At 39.0% G+C, this 19,284-nt stretch overlaps 1 protein-coding gene across 5 annotated transcripts in view; it reads right to left on the minus strand.

Moving 5' to 3' along the window:
* Positions 1-19,284, minus strand: part of lama2 (laminin, alpha 2) — a 185,038-nt gene that overhangs the window by 131,762 nt on the left and 33,992 nt on the right. For all 5 annotated transcript variants that reach the window (XM_038271300.1, XM_038271297.1, XM_038271298.1 and 2 more), the window contains exons 8-13: positions 18,860-19,038; positions 18,684-18,783; positions 18,256-18,313; positions 16,155-16,257; positions 15,833-15,973; positions 11,265-11,429 (exon numbers count right to left, since the gene is read on the minus strand). In XM_038271300.1, coding sequence (XP_038127228.1) covers positions 11,265-11,429; positions 15,833-15,973; positions 16,155-16,257; positions 18,256-18,313; positions 18,684-18,783; positions 18,860-19,038 — 746 coding nt within the window. The remainder of the gene's footprint in view (positions 1-11,264; positions 11,430-15,832; positions 15,974-16,154; positions 16,258-18,255; positions 18,314-18,683; positions 18,784-18,859; positions 19,039-19,284) is intronic.

A 19,284-nucleotide genomic window follows, 5' to 3' on the forward strand; every position in this document is an offset into this window, starting at 1 on the left:
GAAGAAACTCTGATTACTTTCATTCAATCTGAGGCTGATCCGCCTCCGATGCAGCCAATCCACTTCAAGCTACATCTCCTCGATGCCCAATTATCTTCCAGCACTCTCCTTAAAAGCCACTCCAAATCATCTCTCGACCTGCTCTTCAACAAGCGCAAGATCCGTCGCTATGTCGGACTTTGATTTAGACAACCCACCTCCATCCCCTTCTCCACCATTGTAGCAAGCTCATCCGACTCCTCCTCGATGCTCCTTCAACCTCACCTCCAGTGCGTAGTCCCTCCAGACTTTCACAGAGTTCCATGTCACTTTAAACGGTCCGGCAGAAGACCGCCATGTTGAGCCTGGTTCTGCCAGAGATTTTTTCCCAAAGGGGATTTTTTTCTCTCCACAGTCGCTTCATGCTTGCTCTTCAAGGACAGTTTATGCAACTTCGTTCATTCAGTGTCATCTAACTCAAGCATCACCTCGTATACCAGCCTCTATGGATTAATCAAACTTCATCCATCTAAACTCCACCACCAGTTTCAGGCCCGGGGGAAATATCCATACTCTCATACATCAGTTTATCTGCATTAAAGTATAAAACAGCGTTTATGTTTCCTGCCGAGGCCTAAGTGCCAAAGTTCAAACTATTGTATCAATAAACTCTTCTAATTGCATCTTCTCTCTCTGTGAGTTTTTCAGATTGAATTTCCTTTATATCCAGCAGAGCCCTTTTTGTTGGGCTGAGCTACCAATTATGCCATTGCTGTCATCAGCTTCATTTAAATACTGTTGATCTTTTTCCAATAAAAAATACTTCCAGTTTAGTGGTTCTATGCTTATTAGTTCTGTTTTCCATTTTTCTGGCAACCAAGCTTTATTTGCCCTAAACAGTTTATTTTCTTTCAAAAAGAATGTTTACCTAGATCAGTCCTTTTTTTTAAATCATGCTTAAAGACTTAGTAACGCTTTTCACTGGCTTTTTCCAGCAATTTACCATTTACTCACTTTGTTAACTTTTCCCATGAAAAGTAATTCCAGCTACATTTCCTAAGTATTTTACTTTATTTCTTTCTTAAACAAATCCACTGGAATCCTGCTAAAATTATTAATGTGTTTTTTTTTTTTTTTAATATATTTTCTTTTGATGACTTAGTTCCACTTTGCTTTACCGTGCTTCCTAATGTACAGAATCACAGGAAGTGTGCCATCCGTTTTTCTTTTCCACAAAGTGGAGAAAGTCATTGATGGGGTCATTGTTTTCATTAGCTTTCTGCAATCGTTGTTTCAAAGAGCTATAACTTTCTTTTCTTTTTTTTTTTCTTTCCTTATCCCTAATGTCCTCTGAACCCCAGCTGGTCACAGTAGAGAGCCATCAGAGTCAGGAATGAAACAGAAAGGTTACTTCTCATCAAAAGTGGGTGGTTCCTCTCCATCTTTCCCCACAGGCTTGCTCAGGATGAGGGAGTGCTACAAAGTCATCGACTCTGACCGGTCAGTGGAAGATTTCCAAAACAGTCAGTCATTTGAATTAGAATCTGTTGCGTTATAATTTAAGTTAAAATGTTCCCATTTGATTGGAGCAGAGCATATGATTTGACAACACTAAGTTGGATTGTCTTGTAAAGAGCCTCAGGGTGTCATTTTCACACATAACTTTTTAGACCAGATATATTCTACTGACTTATTCTATTGACTTAAAATCCTATGAAACAATGTTAATGATAAAAAGTAGTGATATTAGCTTAGTTTTTTTCAGTTTTACAAAAAATAAATGTATGCCATTTCCCTCATAAAAAATCAACTTTAAAAAAAATAAATAAATGTGATTATGCTCAATATTAAACCAACATATTTTTGTCATCATGCCGATATACACCAACCAGACCAACACTAAAGTTGACATCATTGTAAGTTTCTAAAACAAAAAAAAAATACAATGCCATAAACTTGGAAAGATACGACATTCAGCACAGTCTTTGTTGTCCAACAGAGTTTCTTTGCACCCTTTCTGTTGACACCACAAAATGAGCTTGAGCTGAGGAAACGCTGCATCGGCATGATCCTGAAATTTATTATTCTGCTCCATCCTGAGCAGTAATGGGTGGGGGAGTGAGATAATAATGCCACTATAAAACAGAGAGAAGGGGACACTGGAAAGGAGGAGAGAAAGATAAAGAAATGGTCCTTGAGAGAGTAAGTGCAAAAGTAAAACGTAGGCATTATGCCTCCATAAACCTCTGATATTCTGCATCATTACGCACCTTTTTAAACTAGATGGAAGGAATCACTCATTTGGCTGCTGACCTGAGCACGCACACAAAAACATGCAAGTTCACACACACAAGAGAGGCCCTGCAGGGGTGCCACAGTGGAGGTTTTTATTCAATAACACTCATTCCTGATCTACCTCAATTTACAGATTTCGACTCCAGAGGACAGTAAGCAGCCCCTACCTATCCAGCTTTTTGTTCTGCTTGCCCACTTTTTTTGCCATTTTCCAAACTCAAGTATGAGAAAAGATTTGATATTGTAACAAGCAACAGAATGGTTACCTAGTATGCATGTGAATTTCCAGTACACAAGTATGCCTGCACACTTCCATATTTTATTATTTTATAACTTTTATCTATTTTACTGGCGGCTTAGTGGTTAGGGCATAGGACTTTGAATCCTGAGGTTGTGAGTTTGATCCCCCACTCCCACGGACTCCCACTGCTCCCCAAGGGGATGGGTTAAATGCAGAGAATTTATTTCTTTGCTCTGTACTTGTGACAGTGGAATAACAATTAAGTTGAATTCTATTCTAACAAACACAAAGTTGTGTGTAAATGTCTTCTGAAAAAAAATATTTTCAAAACCTTTTTACCTGCTCAAAAGAGTGTAGAAAAGGTTTGCCTGCATAACTGATTGGTATATATATATATATATATATATATATATATATATATATATATATATATATATATATATGTACACCCTGGACAGGTCGCCAGTACATAAATATATATATATTTTTTTCCCCATTTTGTCATCACAAAATTAAGTTTTTAACCAGAATTATGGAGCAACTGTTTCAGGAGACATCTCTAAAATTTCAAGTAATCCATTTAAGTGAAAATGTTTGTTTCCTTGACCTAAGCTGTTTCTTTGAACAAATGTTCTCCAGATGGTTCCCAAGCCACTAATGGGTCTTAACTTTCTTTGACCCTTTTTGATATTTCTCAGTAAATAGAAAAATAAAGAAATTCCATGATTTCAGCCTTTGAAATATATTCTGCAGTGAAAGCCTTTTCATAGCAATATGAAAGCCAAACTCAAAACTTAGACTGGAAGAAAAAATACATAAAATGGAAGAAACACAACAAACCAATGAAAAAAAAAAAAAAGCAGGAGAGAATAACTACACTATATTGCCAAAAGTATTTGCTCACCCATCCAAATTATTGGAATCAGGTGTTCCAATCACTTCCATGGCCACAGGTGTATAAATTCAAGCACCTAGGCATGCAGACTGTTTTTACAAACATTTGTGAAAGAATGGGTCGCTCTCAGGAGCTCAGTGAATTCCAGCGTGGAACTGTGATAGGATGCCACCTGTGCAACAAATCCAGTCGTGAAATTTCCTCGCTCCTAAATATTCCACAGTCAACTGTCAGCTGTATTATAAGAAAATGGAAGTGTTTGGGAACGACAGCAACTCAGCCACGAAGTGGTAGGCCACGTAAACTGACGGAGCGGGGTCAGCGGATGCTGACGCGCATAGTGCGAAGAGGTCGCCAACTTTCTGCAGAGTCAATCACTACAGACCTCCAAACTTCATGTGGCCTTCAGATTAGCTCAAGAACAGTGCGCAGAGAGCTTCATGGAATGGGTTTCCATGGTCGAGCAGCTGCATCCAAGCCATACATCACCAAGTGCAATGCAAAGCGTCGGATGCGGTGGTGTAAAGCACGCCGCCACTGGACTCTAGAGCAGTGGAGACGCGTTCTCTGGAGTGACGAATCGCGCTTCTCCATCTGGCAATCTGATGGACGGGTCTGGGTTTGGCGGTTGCCAGGAGAACGGTACTTGTCTGACTGCATTGTGCCAAGTGTAAAGTTTGGTGGAGGGGGGATTATGGTGTGGGGTTGTTTTTCAGGAGCTGGGCTTGGCCCCTTAGTTCCAGTGAAAGGAACTCTGAATGCTTCAGCATACCAAGACATTTTGGACAATTCCATGCTCCCAACTTTGTGGGAACAGTTTGGAGCTGGCCCCTTCCTCTTCCAACATGACTGTGCACCAGTGCACAAAGCAAGGTCCATAAAGACATGGATGACAGAGTCTGGTGTGGATGAACTTGACTGGCCTGCACAGAGTCCTGACCTCAACCCGATAGAACACCTTTGGGATGAATTAGAGCGGAGACTGAGAGCCAGGCCTTCTCGTCCAACATCAGTGTGCGACCTCACAAATGCGCTTCTGGAAGAATGGTCAAAAATTCCCATAAACACACTCCTAAACCTTGTGGACAGCCTTCCCAGAAGAGTTGAAGCTGTTCTAGCTGCAAAGGGTGGACCGACGTCATATTGAACCCTATGGATTAGGAACGGGATGTCACTTAAGCTCATATGTGAGTCAAGGCAGGTGAGCAAATACTTTTGGCAATATAGTGTATCTGTGGAGAGAGGGGAATTATGGGCAGTGAAAAACGAACACTCAGCTATAATAGACATGCATCCTTGTGAGCTGGATAATGCTGTTATTGGCTCTAGTGGTGCTCAGAAGAAGAAAAAATATTAATACTCACTTTTCAAACTTAAATAAACAACCTGACTCACTTTTCATTAGAGTGACCCTTTTGTTATTGGCTATGAGTAACAACTAATTCTGATACAACATGTGGGAGGATGGATGATGGAAAGTAATCCAAGCAGAAAGATTTCCAATGAAAATAAAAAAAAGAAATAAATACAAATAATTTTAACACGTTAAGTTATAGACAGTCTGTGGAGGGAAAATAATTATTTCCAAATCTTAAAAGACAAAAAAAAAAGAGGCTTTCCTTAGAAGGTGCAAGAAGAGTGAAATTATATTAAATTTACTGCCAATGCCAAGGAGTGGGTTTGACATGGAAAGTGAGAGGAGGAGTAAAAAATGATTCACTATCCACCTCACTATTCCTCCAGGGTTCCCAGCAGAGCCTTAATGCAATATAACTTTTCCATAATTTTACATAACCAAGTCAAAAGTTTAATGACCTACAAAGTTTTACTCTATCCTGATTTTAGAGTTGCTAATCGGAAAAGGTCAGATTCATGTTGCAGTTTGATGCTCCAGGGAGAATAAACAAGTAAGGAGAACCTTATTTTATAAGCTGGTTTCAAAACTGATTTTAATTTCAAGGCAACAAAAGCTATCACTAAGCCAAATCTTGGAATCAGCTGTAGGGTAAAACGTTAAATTTTATTAAGAGGAAACATTAAATCATCAATTAGACTTTTGCCTCTAACATAATCCCCATTAAAGAAAAGTAGATGTTGAGTTGGTCAACTTTTCTTAGACTTAGACAACTTTTATTGTTATTTCGTGTACACAGAGTGTATACAAAAAACAGTCGTTTAGTACAGCTTTTTAGACAGTAGAACATTTCCATTCCATAAAGGACAGCAGTGTGGAAGAAAATAAACATGGTGGAAAAATGCATTGATATAGAAGTTCAGAGCATTAATATATACAGTGTAAATATGCAGTATTTTTGGTTTGGTGTTATCAGTGGGATGCAGAGTCTGTGACATGATTTAGAGATTTTTTTCAACAGTTAATCTATGTGATGGCAGTGGGAAAGAAGCTGTTGTAGAATCTGCTGGATCAGCATTGAATGCTGGGAAAACTCTTCCCAGAGGGCAGCAGGGAGAACAGTCCATGGTTGGGGTGTGAGGGGTCACTGATAATGTTACAGGTTTGGGACTCACAGCGCTGGGATGAAATGTCTTTTATCGAAGGAAGAGGAGCCCTGATGAGCCTCTCTGCTGTTCTCACTACTCTTCTCACTTTCTTCCAGTCTGAGGCGCTGCAGCCTCCACATCACACAGTGAGACGGCTGATCAGAATGCTCACTGTGATGCTTCTATAGAAAGTCGTGAGGAAGGATGGAGGAAGATGGGCTCTCTTAATCCTCAGCAGGGAGCACATGCACTTTTGTGCCCTTTCGACCAGTGAGGTGGTGTTTACATTCCAGGTGAGGGTGTCTGTGATGTGCACCCCCAGGAATTTGGTGCTTTTGACCTCCTCTACAGCTGAGCTGTTTATGACCAGTGGAGCTTGGTTAGAACGGTTCTTCCTGAAGTCGAAAATGATCTCCTTCGTCTTCTCAACGTTCAGGATCAGGCTGTTATCTTTGCACCAGTCCACCAGCTGCTCCACCTCCTCTCCGTATTCCTGGTTGTTGTCGTCTCTGATGAGGCCCACCACTGTGGTGTCGTCTGCAAACTTCACAATGTGATTGGTGGTGAACCTGGGGACACAGTCGTGTGTCATCAGAGTAAACAGCAGGGGGCTCAGGACGCCCTGAGGGGAGCGTGTACTTAGGGTGATGAAATCATAGATATAAGAACCAACACTCTGGATGAGCTAAAGGCCGCTATCGAAGCATCTTGGGCCTCCATAACACCTCAGCAGTGCCACAGGCTGATTGCCACGCCAGGCTCCATGCCACGCCGCATTGAAGCAGTCAATTCTGCAAAAGGATTCCCCACCAAGTACTGAGTGCATAACTGTACATGATTATTTGAAGGTTGACTTTTTTGTATTAAGAACACTTTTCTTTTATTGGTTGGATGACATATGCTAATTTTGTGAGATAGGAGTTTTGGGTTTTGATGAGCTGTATGCCAAAATCATCCGTATTAAGACAATAAAAGACCTGAAATATTTCAGTTAGTGTGCAATGAACTTTATCACAATACGCTAATGTTTTGAGAAGGTCCTGTATATACACAGACATATGTACACATATACACATATATGCACTTAATATCAAGTTTCAAGTTTAATCTGACTCTAATTGATGCAGATTCTGTAACTTAAAAACAACTTTGAAACAATGTCACACTTGGAGGTGGGTGTATACAAGACTAGGGCATCATTATTATTTCAAGAGGCAGATGAGAGAAGGTTAGAGGAAATGTAACTCAGTATGCTCATCTCATTTAGATTGATGACTAAGAGCAGCTCAGTTTTTTGCTGCCAGTGTCATCTTGAAGCCAATCAAATATTGTTTTGCACTCCCACGGATCACTGGGTCTTGAAAGTTCCAGAAGCTTGTTTTGAATCTTACTTTAAGAAGCTCATAAAAGGGGAAAGATAGTTTTCTACTTGAGAATTGTGTATTGTAATGTGTGAATTGTATAGGAGTGCATATATACAGGTGCTGGTCATAAAATTAGAATATCATGAAAAAGTAGATTGATTTCAGTAATTCCATTTAAAAAGTGAAACTTGTATATTATATTCATACATTACATACAAACTCATATATTTCAGATGTTTATTTTGTTTAATTTTGATGATTACAAATGACAACAAATGAAAATCTCAAATTCATCATATCAGAAAATTAGAATATTGTGAAAAGGTTCAAAATTGATGGCCCCTGGTGCCACACTCTAATCAGCTAATTAACTCAAACCACCTGCAAAAGCCTTTAAATGGTCTTTCAGTCTAGTTCTATAGGCTACACAATCATGGGGAAGACTGCTGACTTGACAGTTGTCCAAAAGACGACCATCGACACCTTGCACAAGGAGGGCAAGACACAAAAGGTCATCGCTAAAGAGGCTGGCTGTTCACAGAGCTCAGTGTCCAAGCACATTAATAGAGAGGCGAAGGGAAGGAAAAGATGTGGTCGAAAAAAGTGTACAAGCGAGAGAGATAACCGCACCCTGGAGAGGATTGTGAAACAAAACCCATTCAAAAATGTGGGGGAGATTCACAAAGAGTGGACTGCAGCTGGAGTGAGTGCTTCAAGAACCACCACACACAGACGTATGAAAGACATGGGTTTCTGCTGTCGCATTCCTTGTGTCAAGCCACTCTTGAACCACAGACAGCGTCAGAAGCGTCTTGCCTGGGCTAAAGAGAAACAGGACTGGACTGCTGGTGAGTGGTCCAAAGTCATGTTCTCTGATGAAAGTAAATTTTGCATTTCCTTTGGAAATCAAGGTCCCAGAGTCTGGAGGAAAAGAAGAGAGGCACTTCATCCACGTTGCTTGAAGTCCAGTGTAAAGTTTCCACAGTCAGTGATGGTTTGGGGTGCCATGTCATCTGCTGGTGTTGGTCCATTGTGTTTTCTGAGGTCCAGGGTCAACGCAGCCACATACCAGGAAGTTTTAGAGCACTTCATGCTTCCTGCAGCTGACCAACTTTTTGGAGATGCAGATTTCATTTTCCAACAGGACTTGGCACCTGCACACAGTGCCAAAGCTACCAGTACCTGGTTGAAGGACCATGGTATCCCTGTTCTTAATTGGCCAGCAAACTCTCCTGACCTTAACCCCATAGAAAATCTATGGGGTATTGTGAAGAAGAAGATGCAATACACCAGACCCAACAATTCAGAAGAGCTAAAAGCCACTATTAGAGCAACCTGGGCTATCATAACACCTGAGCAGTGCCACAGACTGATCGACTCCATGCCACGCCGCATTGCTGCAGTAATACAGGCCAAAGGAGGCCCAACTAAATACTGAGTGCTGTACATGCTCATACTTTTCATGTTCATACTTTTCAGTTGGCCAACATTTCTATAAATCCTTTGTTTTTATTGGTCTTCAGTAATATTCTAATTTTCTGATATGATGAATTTGAGATTTTCATTTGTTGTCATTTGTAATCATCAAAATTAAACAAAATAAACATCTGAAATATATGAGTTTGTATGTAATGTATGAATATAATATACAAGTTTCACTTTTTAAATGGAATTACTGAAATCAATCTACTTTTTCATGATATTCTAATTTTATGACCAGCACCTGTATACTAGGTATATTCTGCTGCAAACATATTTTTATGATGATACACATGAATTGAACAAACAAATGAGATTAGGATAAGATAGGTTCTGGGTGGAATTTGTATGTTTTCCCTGAGCCTCCTCCCACAGTCCAAAAACATGACTGTTAGGTTAACTGGCTCCTCTAAAATTCTTCTTAGGTGTGAAAAGTTGTTTGTTCTGTTCTGTGTTGCCCTGCGATGGACTGGCGACCTGTCCAGGGTGAACCCCGCCGCTCCCCTCGTGACCCCACATGGGATTAATGGATGGATGGATCTCTCATTGAATGAGATAAATTTCTCATGATGTTGGTGCTGATGACTGGCTTGGTAATTAATTTCATTCACCTGTCTAATTCTGCCCAGTTTCTCATCACTGCTTATCTGATTTGCCTCTTATTTAAACATTGTTTTCCTTTAACCAAAGTTATGTGTGAATGCAGACACATACTAATTCTTCAGTATAACATTGTGACCTTTTATTTATTAAGAAACTTCTTCAAATAATCATTAAAAAGATAATGTTAGACTGAGAAACGTAACATTTTTCATTAATAAAGCAGGATGCGACCCTCATTTGACAACATTCTGAGGTTATTTCTGGCTCTCTAAATTTAACTCTACTTATGGCCTCATTGCTGTCAAACAAACTTTAAACCCGGTATGAATATTCTTTTAACAACATGCTCTTTAATGATAACTGCCATCTTTGTGGATGAGCAATCCTTGGACCAACATGGGTAATAAAATACTCAGTGAGCATTATCTGAAAATGCTTCTGGTCTGACGAGCAGCCAAGGAGCAGGAGCCTTCACGCCATTAATAAAACTGGAGACCATGCAGAACATTATCACACACACATTTACGTTCTTATGCATCAACTGCTAGCTTGTTATAACAAGCACAGCTTGTCACTTCCAATGAGACACACCAAAATGACATTTCACTGTGTGTGAAAAAGTCGCATCAAGTCAAAGAGCATCCATCTCTGTAGCGCAATCAGAGAGTGGAGCAAATAACTGCTTTTTCATACAGTATGCGCATATAGTGCTTCAAGCAATTGCATGCAGATGGATGCATGCACGCACATATACACACTCTGCCAATTTGTTTGTTTCCCATGTTAGGAGGCATGCGGTTCTGCTCTGCCATCCCTAATGCCTCCAAAACACATCATTATCTAACTTATGTAGACCTGGGAGTCTATGCGAACATTACTGTGTGTGGCTACGTGTTCGAGGTGTGCATGTGTGCAGGCGGTGAGAGAAAAACAGTTGATTATCGAGTTCAACAGGCGAAACACTGTTTACCCCGTGAGACACAAAGCAAGTGAGAGAGATAGGGAAAGAGGCAGACAAGAGAGCTGAGGTAAGAAGGGGATGGAGGGAGATGATTTAGGAACAGCCAGGTGAAAAATGGGAGTCCTGGAGAGACGGAGTGAGAGTGAGAGGAGCAGGCCCGATGAAAAAAGGCTGGGATGGAGGGATGGTTAGGGGGAGGGTGGAATCGACAGTTAGACAAAGAAGTGAGATGACAAGCCAGGCCTGCAGGGTGCAATGTAATGAAATTCAGTGGTAGATCCCTCTAAGCCATGACACGCAGACAAACATCACAGTTGGTCTGTCGTTGTTGTAGTAGGGCAACAACTTCAGAAACATGGTCTGCAGCTATTTACCAGCTGGAGTGATAAAAGTCCAATCGCGCCCAGAGAAAACCACAGCGCAAAATATCAAACGGTCGACATTAGCAGAGACTGATCGAGAGAAGAAGAGCTGGGAGGGAGGTGAAGATCCCATAGGGGGATATTCTCAGCAGACATCCACCCAGGAGGCATTATTTTCAGATCCCAAATTAGATGTGTTTATGCAAGTCTGATGATGCACTGTCATAAGAACATTGAAATGTTTTTATCTACGTATTTGTAAAACTGTGAGAGTGTAATCCTAATTACTATGAAACATGTTTATCAGAAATTGCTCACTCAAAGCATGATTCTGTTATGACAGAGGAATATGCACCATTATCGAGAGTGTGCTCCAACTGAAAATATATATTCAACTAAATCATTTGGAAAATCTTTTATATATTCACTGGTTCTTCAAAAGGATCTTAAACAGAACAGACAGGGGATGCAATACAACATAGAATTACAAACCAGAACACCTGGTCAATTGGCAGCATAGATGAGAAAACTCCATGTTTAACAAAATGAGAACAGCAGTAAAGTAAAAGAAGTCTGCTCTAACCTTGTTTCCCAGATATACTTCAGGTGCGTTCCAGTAGTAGGCGGAGCCAAGGTTGTTCATAATATCTGAGTGTCTGACCGTCAGATAAGAAGGTGTCTCTCTGTGAACAGGCCACACCCTCCCTCCTGTCTCTCCAAGCAGGTGCCAGCCGGCCAGAGTGGTCACCTAAATACACAGCAATCACACAGAGGAATAAGAGAGGTCATTAGCTTTATTCTGCAGAAAACTCTTTCACTATAATTGGTTGGTATAATTTAAGTCATTTTCTTGAAAGGGCTTATTTTGTGAAAGGCTTTTGCTGGATTGCACCGTTTTCTATTTTCCTGCTATATTGCCAGCCGAGGTTTCAAATAGGGGTCAGCGTTCAAATTTGAGTTTTTATCACAGTATGTCTCCAGAAGTCTCACTACATTAAATATATAGCAAAAAGATAATATATACGTTTAAAATAAATCATTTACAGCAACTTAATGAATTTAAACATTCAGAAAAAAAGTTTACTATTTTTTTTACCACCATGCAGTTCAGTTGAAATTGTATTTTTAAAATCATATTATCTATGAAATGTCACAACATTGAAAAGTTCTCATGTATCAACATTGAAGCATGCTGTTGATAAATTAGGATTGTTATTACTATAATAATAGTTATTTTATGTCCTAGAATTGAAAAGTATGCTTTCTGAACATCTAAAACTATTTAAATTTGCAGTATAAAAGTTACCAGAGGAGGGCAATGTATTTGTCCCTCTATACTACTGTAAGCTTTGACTGGACACAGCTTCATAACTATAATGTATAAAAAAATATAATAAGAAATATTTTTTAATGATTGGTTTGAAACACATGTTTTTATGACAGATATGTAAACTCCAGTCATATTCAGAATTCAAACTGACCAGACTTTTCCTTCAAGAGTTTTTTTTATCTGATGAAACAGAAGTGTGTTGAGCTCTTAACTGATACACTGGTTTTCAAAAGAAAACTTATTACATCATTTCTGTGGATTCAAACTCAAATAATCCAATTATGATTAGCGTTTACTTGTACCAGGCTATTAAGAACAGCAGCATCTGCAGAATTGTCCTATTTCTATGAAACAGCCATAAAGAAGTAGCATGCTTCTTCCTGTGCAAAAACAGAAAAAATATAACTCAAGCGAATGTTGTTTATAAGAATTTAGATGCTAATTTTCACTTTGCGACATAACTGGGCTATATTGATTTAATGTAAAATGTGCAGATTCTTGCTCCTTTATATTATTTTACAATGGAAAATTATATTAAAGCACCAAAGATAAAATTAAGTGTTATTCTAAAGTGTATTTTGGTTTCAAACTGAACAAACCCTTATGCTTGAACAGAAGTAACTTGCTTGTTGTCCCCTGATCAGTAGCACTCAACTTAAGTATATATTATAGTCATGTAGGTTGAAGCCAAGCTTTTTAATCCCCTGAGCTTAATTATAAAGACCAGTGAATGGTCCCAATTTGATGCTCCACACAACTGTAACCGACAACGTAGAGCATGATCAAGTAGATTGGTTCATCTCCCAATTGGGCTCTGGTTCCACAGCCCATTTATAACAAACTGCAGGAAGAATGTCAAAATTCAAAAATATATGACATTTGCTATGTCTATATCAATAACATCAGTGATTATTAGTAATAATCTGCACATTTGCACAATATATGCAATAAATAAGAAGCATCTTTACTTTCTTTGGTTAGTCCTATTTTTTTTTATTATTTTTTTACATTTGCCACATAAACTTCCATCTTGAAAGAGACTGACTGATGGTGTGTATCTCGGTCTGGGAGAGCTCCAGAGCAAGAAACACACGTCTTCACAATTAACCTAACCTTGGCTTCTACTTTCAAACACACTCACAGGCACAAAACCCACACATACCCAAACACACACACACTGGGTATCTAAATCAGAGCTGTCATCCTGTCAGCATCTCCTCTTTCCTCCACTCCCACCCCACCTGTCAGTTAAAAACTCTTTCCTCTTGCTTCACCTCTCTCCTCCCTCTTACCTCTTGTCTTCTCCTTTTCAAACTTGTCTTCTTGTCTTTCCCCCCTAAACTCTTTCCAAACCCTTTTTACAATGGGCTACCCTTCTCTTTTCCCTTCACCTGTATCATACCGGCTCCATTGCTTTATTGATTGATTATTTGTTTTAGACTCTAAACTACCTTAGAACGTACAAAGGTAATACCTCCACAGTTTAACACCCCTGAGGTTTATTCTAATGATGTAAGTTTTGTTTTGCTGTCACTAGAATATTTTTATTTTATTTTTTTACCTTAGTGACCCTTGTTAGCCTTAAAGCAGGGCTCACACTGACTGCATTTCCATTACGAATGTGCTCAAAGCTGTGTCGATATCCTGCTAAATTCGTAAATCCAAAGTTCTGCAATTTCAGTGTACCGGTATCTATTAAATAACAAATATAATATTTGCATGTAAATACATTTGTTCACACAATGATTCAAAGGTGAACACATGAGCTATATCCATATTTCAGCTGAGGCTCTGGTGGAAACCATCCTTCTCCAACCACTTCCGGTCTTCTGCTTCATCTTTTTACAAGGTCGTAAGGTCCAGCTGACTCATATGTTATAAAAAAAATGTGTTTCCATTGCATCCGAATTTCGATACCGCCGTAAAACTTGCAATATTCAGCTAATTCATTTTCACAATTACAATTTCTGCAATTTGATGATTAATTGAAATGCAGCTACTGACAATGGAACTGCAGTGGACCTGATCTAATGTGGTCTTGCCACAGAGAACAAAACCCATTGGTGCTGTGCCAGCCCAGCCCACCCACAGCTCCAGCTGTGAAAACAAGCTTTCAGGAAGCTGCAGGGTAAAATTCCAATAGCTCCTCTGTTTCATCGTGTTTCTGCTTTGCTGTTTTATTTACACTAGTTATGTAAGTGTAAGTAGGTGATTTTATTTTATTCTGAAATTCACCAGGACTCTTTCCTGTCTGGCATTTGAGATTTTTGATCAGCTCAGTAAATTAAATTAAGGTGCTTCATCTGGGGGACGTTAAAGGGTCCTGCCAAGCTTCTATCTGGCTAAAATGTCCATTTAAGCTTATTTAAACAGACCTGCACTGCACTGCATTAATATAAGAATACACATAAATTCTAATGATTTGTCGCACATGGTGGTGCAAAGACAGCACGTTGGTTTTAGTGTTCCTTCTAGGAAAATCGATATTTTTTCTCAATAATTTACACTCACCGGCCACTTCATTAGTAACACCTGTCCAACTGCTCTTAACACTTAATTTCTAAGCAGCCAATCACATGGCGGCAACTCAGTGCATTTAGGCATGTAGACATGGTCAAGACAATCTCCTGCAGTTCAAACCGAGCATCAGTATGGGGAAGAAAGGTAATTTGAGTGACTTTGAACGTGGCATGATTGTTGGTGCCAGAAGGGCTGGTCTGAGTATTTCAGAAACTGCTGATCTACTGGGATTTTCACGCACAACCATCTCTAGGGTTTACAGAGAATGGTCCGAAAAAGAAAAAACATCCAGTGAGCGGAAGTTCTGTAGGCGGAAATGCCTTGTTGATGCCAGAGGTCAGAGGAGAATGGCCAGACTGGTTCGAGCTGATAGAAGGGCAACAGTAACTCAAATAACCACCCGTTACAACCAAGGTGGGCAGAAGAGCATCTCTGAACGCACAGTACGTCGAACTTTGAGGCAGATGGGCTACAGCAGCAGAAGACCACACCGGGTGCCACTCCTTTCAGCTAAGAACAGGAAACTGAGGCTACAATTTGCACAAGCTCATCGAAATTGGACAATAGAAGATTGGAAAAGCGTTGCCTGGTCTGATGAGTCTCGATTTCTGCTGCGACATTCGGATGGTAGGGTCAGAATTTGGCGTCTACAACATGAAAGCATGAATCCATCCTGCCTTGTATCAACAGTTCATGCTGGTGGTGGTGGTGTCATGGTGTGGGGAATATTTTCTTGGCACTCTTTGGGCCCCTTGGTACCAACTGAGCATCGTTGCAACGCCACAGCCTACCTGAGTATAGTTGCTGACCATGTCCATCCCTTTATGACCACAATGTACCCAACTTCTGATGGCTACTTTCAGCAGGATAATGCGCCATGTCATAAAGCTGGAATCATCTCAGACTGGTTTCTTGAACATGACAATGAGTTCACTGTACTCAAATGGCCTCCACAGTCACCAGATCTCAATCCAATAGAGCATCTTTGGGATGTGGTGGAACGGGAGATTCGCATCATGGATGTGCAGCCGACAAATCTGCGGCAACTGTGTGATGCCATCATGTCAATATGGACCAAACCCCCTGAGAAATGCTTCCAGCACCTTGTTGAATCTATGCCACGAAGAATTGAGGCAGTTCTGAAGGCAAAAGGGGGTCCAACCCGTTACTAGCATGGGGTACCTAATAAAGTGGCTGGTGAGTGTATATATATGAAGAAAAAAACACTAATTTAAGGCAAGTTCAGTATCTTCCTCTTTGGTTAAACATGAGACAGAAATTCAAAAATGAGAAATGCTTACCTTCCCAAAGTTCCAAGTGGAGGACGAGCATTGGCTTGCAATGCCCATGCAGAAGCATTTTTCGCAGCCTCGTCGATTACTACCTTGCAGATTGTAGAAACCAAGTTTACACCGATCACAGTTCTCTCCTTCAACATGTTCCTGTACAGAAAAGTGCATGCAGGAGAGTTTATGATCCGTCTTCAAATATGAGCACAAGGCAGGCAATTGCAGTGTTAATGTGGCGAAAATAATGATGACAAGGCTAGAAAGGTTAAGGCAAAGTACTTTTCATAATGAGTTTGAATGCAAATGTTAGGCTGTGTGTGAGTCTGTCTCTAACCTTGCATATACATGGGGTCACACACGGGTCGGAGTTGATGCTTCCTTCCACACTGCAATTACAGTGCTCACAGTTTGGGTACCCCATATATCCAATAGCACACCTGAAGACAAATTAATTTAACCACAATGAAGGAGATTATAAAATTGTTAACTTTTGCTGTTGGTCACAATAACAATCCCTGTCAGTATTTTCTGTCTGCCTCTCATTGATCAAAATCAGAAACCCTTTGTAAGGCACGCTAACAGACACTAAAATACAGTAACTTCACATGTATCAGCAAATATTCATAAAAGTGTAGGATATGGTTCATCTAAAAAAGATAATGTGTGACCAGTCTTTAAAAATGAATTGTATGCTAAAGAATTGCCTGCTAAATTACATTTTCAGAATATTTACATTATATCTGATATACACACAAAACAAAAACACAACATTGTTTTATTGTTGTTCTAGCTAGAGCTCAGTGCAGTTAAAAAAAAACTAGAAAACAAAACAATGAACAGGCATTAGCACATGATCATGGTCAAGGATGTAGAACCAAATTAGTTAACATATCTTAATGAAAATTTCTAATTTGTGAAAGTTAATATATTGCATATTCACCCATTTACAGGGTTAATTGGAAGTACTTTTGCTCAGAGAGTCAGAGTGGGGATCAAACTGGGTACTTGCAACCTTCTCAGAGGTTCTAAGAACTAGGCCAACACTCCCTCACTTTTGATTAAATGGTTGAGGTCAGAAACATAAAAGCAGCTTCCTTCCAGCCTATTGATTTCAATTCAATTCAATTCAGTTTATTTATATAGCGCCAAATTCACAACACATATCATCTCAAGGCACTTTACAGTTCAACCAGATCATAGCATATGCATTAACATCATATAAAACATTTTCCATGCTTTCTTTGTGAAAAAAAAACTATGCTTTTCACTCTTTGAGAAAGCTTTTACTTATTCATCCTGTTAATCGAAAAGACAAAGAAGACAATACATTATCTTATGTTTAATTGTCATTTGAACTTCTTTACATTTCAACTGGGAAAAAATGCTGTTTTTTTTCTCTTCCTCCTGAAAGTAATCTAACTGTCTTTTAACATTTGTAAAAGTTATTTTTGCACATAATATAACTACGTTGCAACTCCATATATGTTGAACTAATCAGAGGTTCGGGAAAACACATATAAAACAATCATAATCAAAATTTTCCTAATGCCAAATTATGGTCTATAATTTTATAAGAGTCAAAATGAAAACTAGTTTGGAGAAAAATGTGTTTTGCTGTTGCAGGGGTTTTTCTATGAAAAAATATTAAATGAGAAATGAAATCCATATAAAACACTGCAGACATTATCATTATTTCTTTTCTTTTTTTTTTAACAGTGTCCTGTGTGGCGATGTGGCAATACGAATAATTGTCTTCATGTCAAAAAGAGGCGAACAGATTTTGCTTTCACAAGTGGAGCAGTACGGCTATCGTAATAGTGTTCCGCTTGATTTATGTATATAATTAGCTTTACTATAATTCATGCAGGTAGTATTTCAGATTTTATGGACACTGCAATGTAAGTAGAACAAGAAAGGAAAAAGAGATAAAAAAAGGAGAAAGGATGAAAGAAAAGAGGAGATAAAAGGGAGATAACAATAAAACATCATAAAACATAAAACAATAAAAATGCTGTTTCCATAACAAGTTCAGCTGGGAATGATAAATATAGTATTATACTGTGATGGAATATTCACAGATTGGAAAATCATGTTTTTTTAATTATTTATCTATTTTAATTCGATTTGGTTATAACTAAGGTAAAGATGAAAAAAAGTCATTTGTAAAAAAAAATTTTTTCCAGGGAACAACATTCAGTTGTCAGCCAGGCCACAGAACCACTCAAAAGGTAATCACAGGGGAAAAGATCTCATGATATACATTTACTATTTGTAAATTAATACGGGCTCACAGTGGAAAATCATAATCTAAGAACTTAATATAAGCTTTTAGGGAATTTTCAAATAATAATTTGAGCAGACAAGAGCCGAAAGGGTCTGCTCACCTGTCACTACATTTCTGTGTCTCTCAGTATGTGAGTATGCGGGTCTCTCACCTGTCACATCGCAGACCTCCGAAACCTTCCTTACACCAGCATGACCCTGCTGGCTGACCTGCCAATCAAACACATAGACAAACACACATCTTAGAAAACACTTCTACGAGGTCAAAAAAAGAAAAGAAAACTCCTTGAAGGAACTAAAATAGATCTACTATTATTATATTGATACAAAAAAATCTATAAAGAGCAGAATTACCTCTTAATATAAATAGTCTAACACTGTCACAGATATTTATATAACAAGAGCTCTAATTATATAAATCCCACAGGATATCAGGTAGGATTTACAAGGCACTGTTAAGATAATCTAAGTCTCCTTTTGAAAATATTTGTAAAAGGAATGTGTGTTTCTGTGTGCTTATGTCTCAAAGAGAAGAATGGACAAACATAAAAGAAAAGTGAGGAAAAAATAGTTTGCCTACCAGGTGAAGCTTGGCTTTCATCTGCAACACAAGTTTGGCTGATAGAACCATGTGGATCACACGAGCATGGAATGCAGGGGTCCTCCTCATCCGGACTCACCTGGACACGCAAAAAAAGATCATTTCTAAACAATGTATAAACACCTTTGTGAAACGTTTAGGTATATTAAGCATACCGTTGAAGGTCTGTAGTAACCAGAAATGCAGCTTTGACAGTTGATTCCAGCTGTGTTGTCCCGGCAGCCAGTACAGACGCCACCACCTCGATACTGACCATGAATGTCAAGGCTTAGTGATAGATCAGCCACAGTCTGATTAAAGTAGCACTCCTCTGCCTTATTATGGCAGTTGCACTCTGAAAACATAAATAGATAAAAAAAAATAAAAAGTTATGCCAAATTTATGCAGTAAAAAAGGAACTATTCTTATACCCCTTCAGGTTCTTTAAGGCGAGCTAGAACACGGTGCTTTGGTGCTGCTCCATTTTTAACATTTGGTTCTTTAATTTCAACTCCAGTAGAAACTTTCTTTATAGATTATGTTATGTCATTGTCAAGACACCAAAAGTGATAAATTAACCTGTGTAAAACTGAGCAGAGCA

Source organism: Cyprinodon tularosa, unplaced genomic scaffold, assembly GCF_016077235.1.
Source record: "Cyprinodon tularosa strain WSP-4 unplaced genomic scaffold, ASM1607723v1 ctg799, whole genome shotgun sequence".
NCBI classification, from domain to species: Eukaryota; Metazoa; Chordata; class Actinopteri; order Cyprinodontiformes; family Cyprinodontidae; genus Cyprinodon; species Cyprinodon tularosa.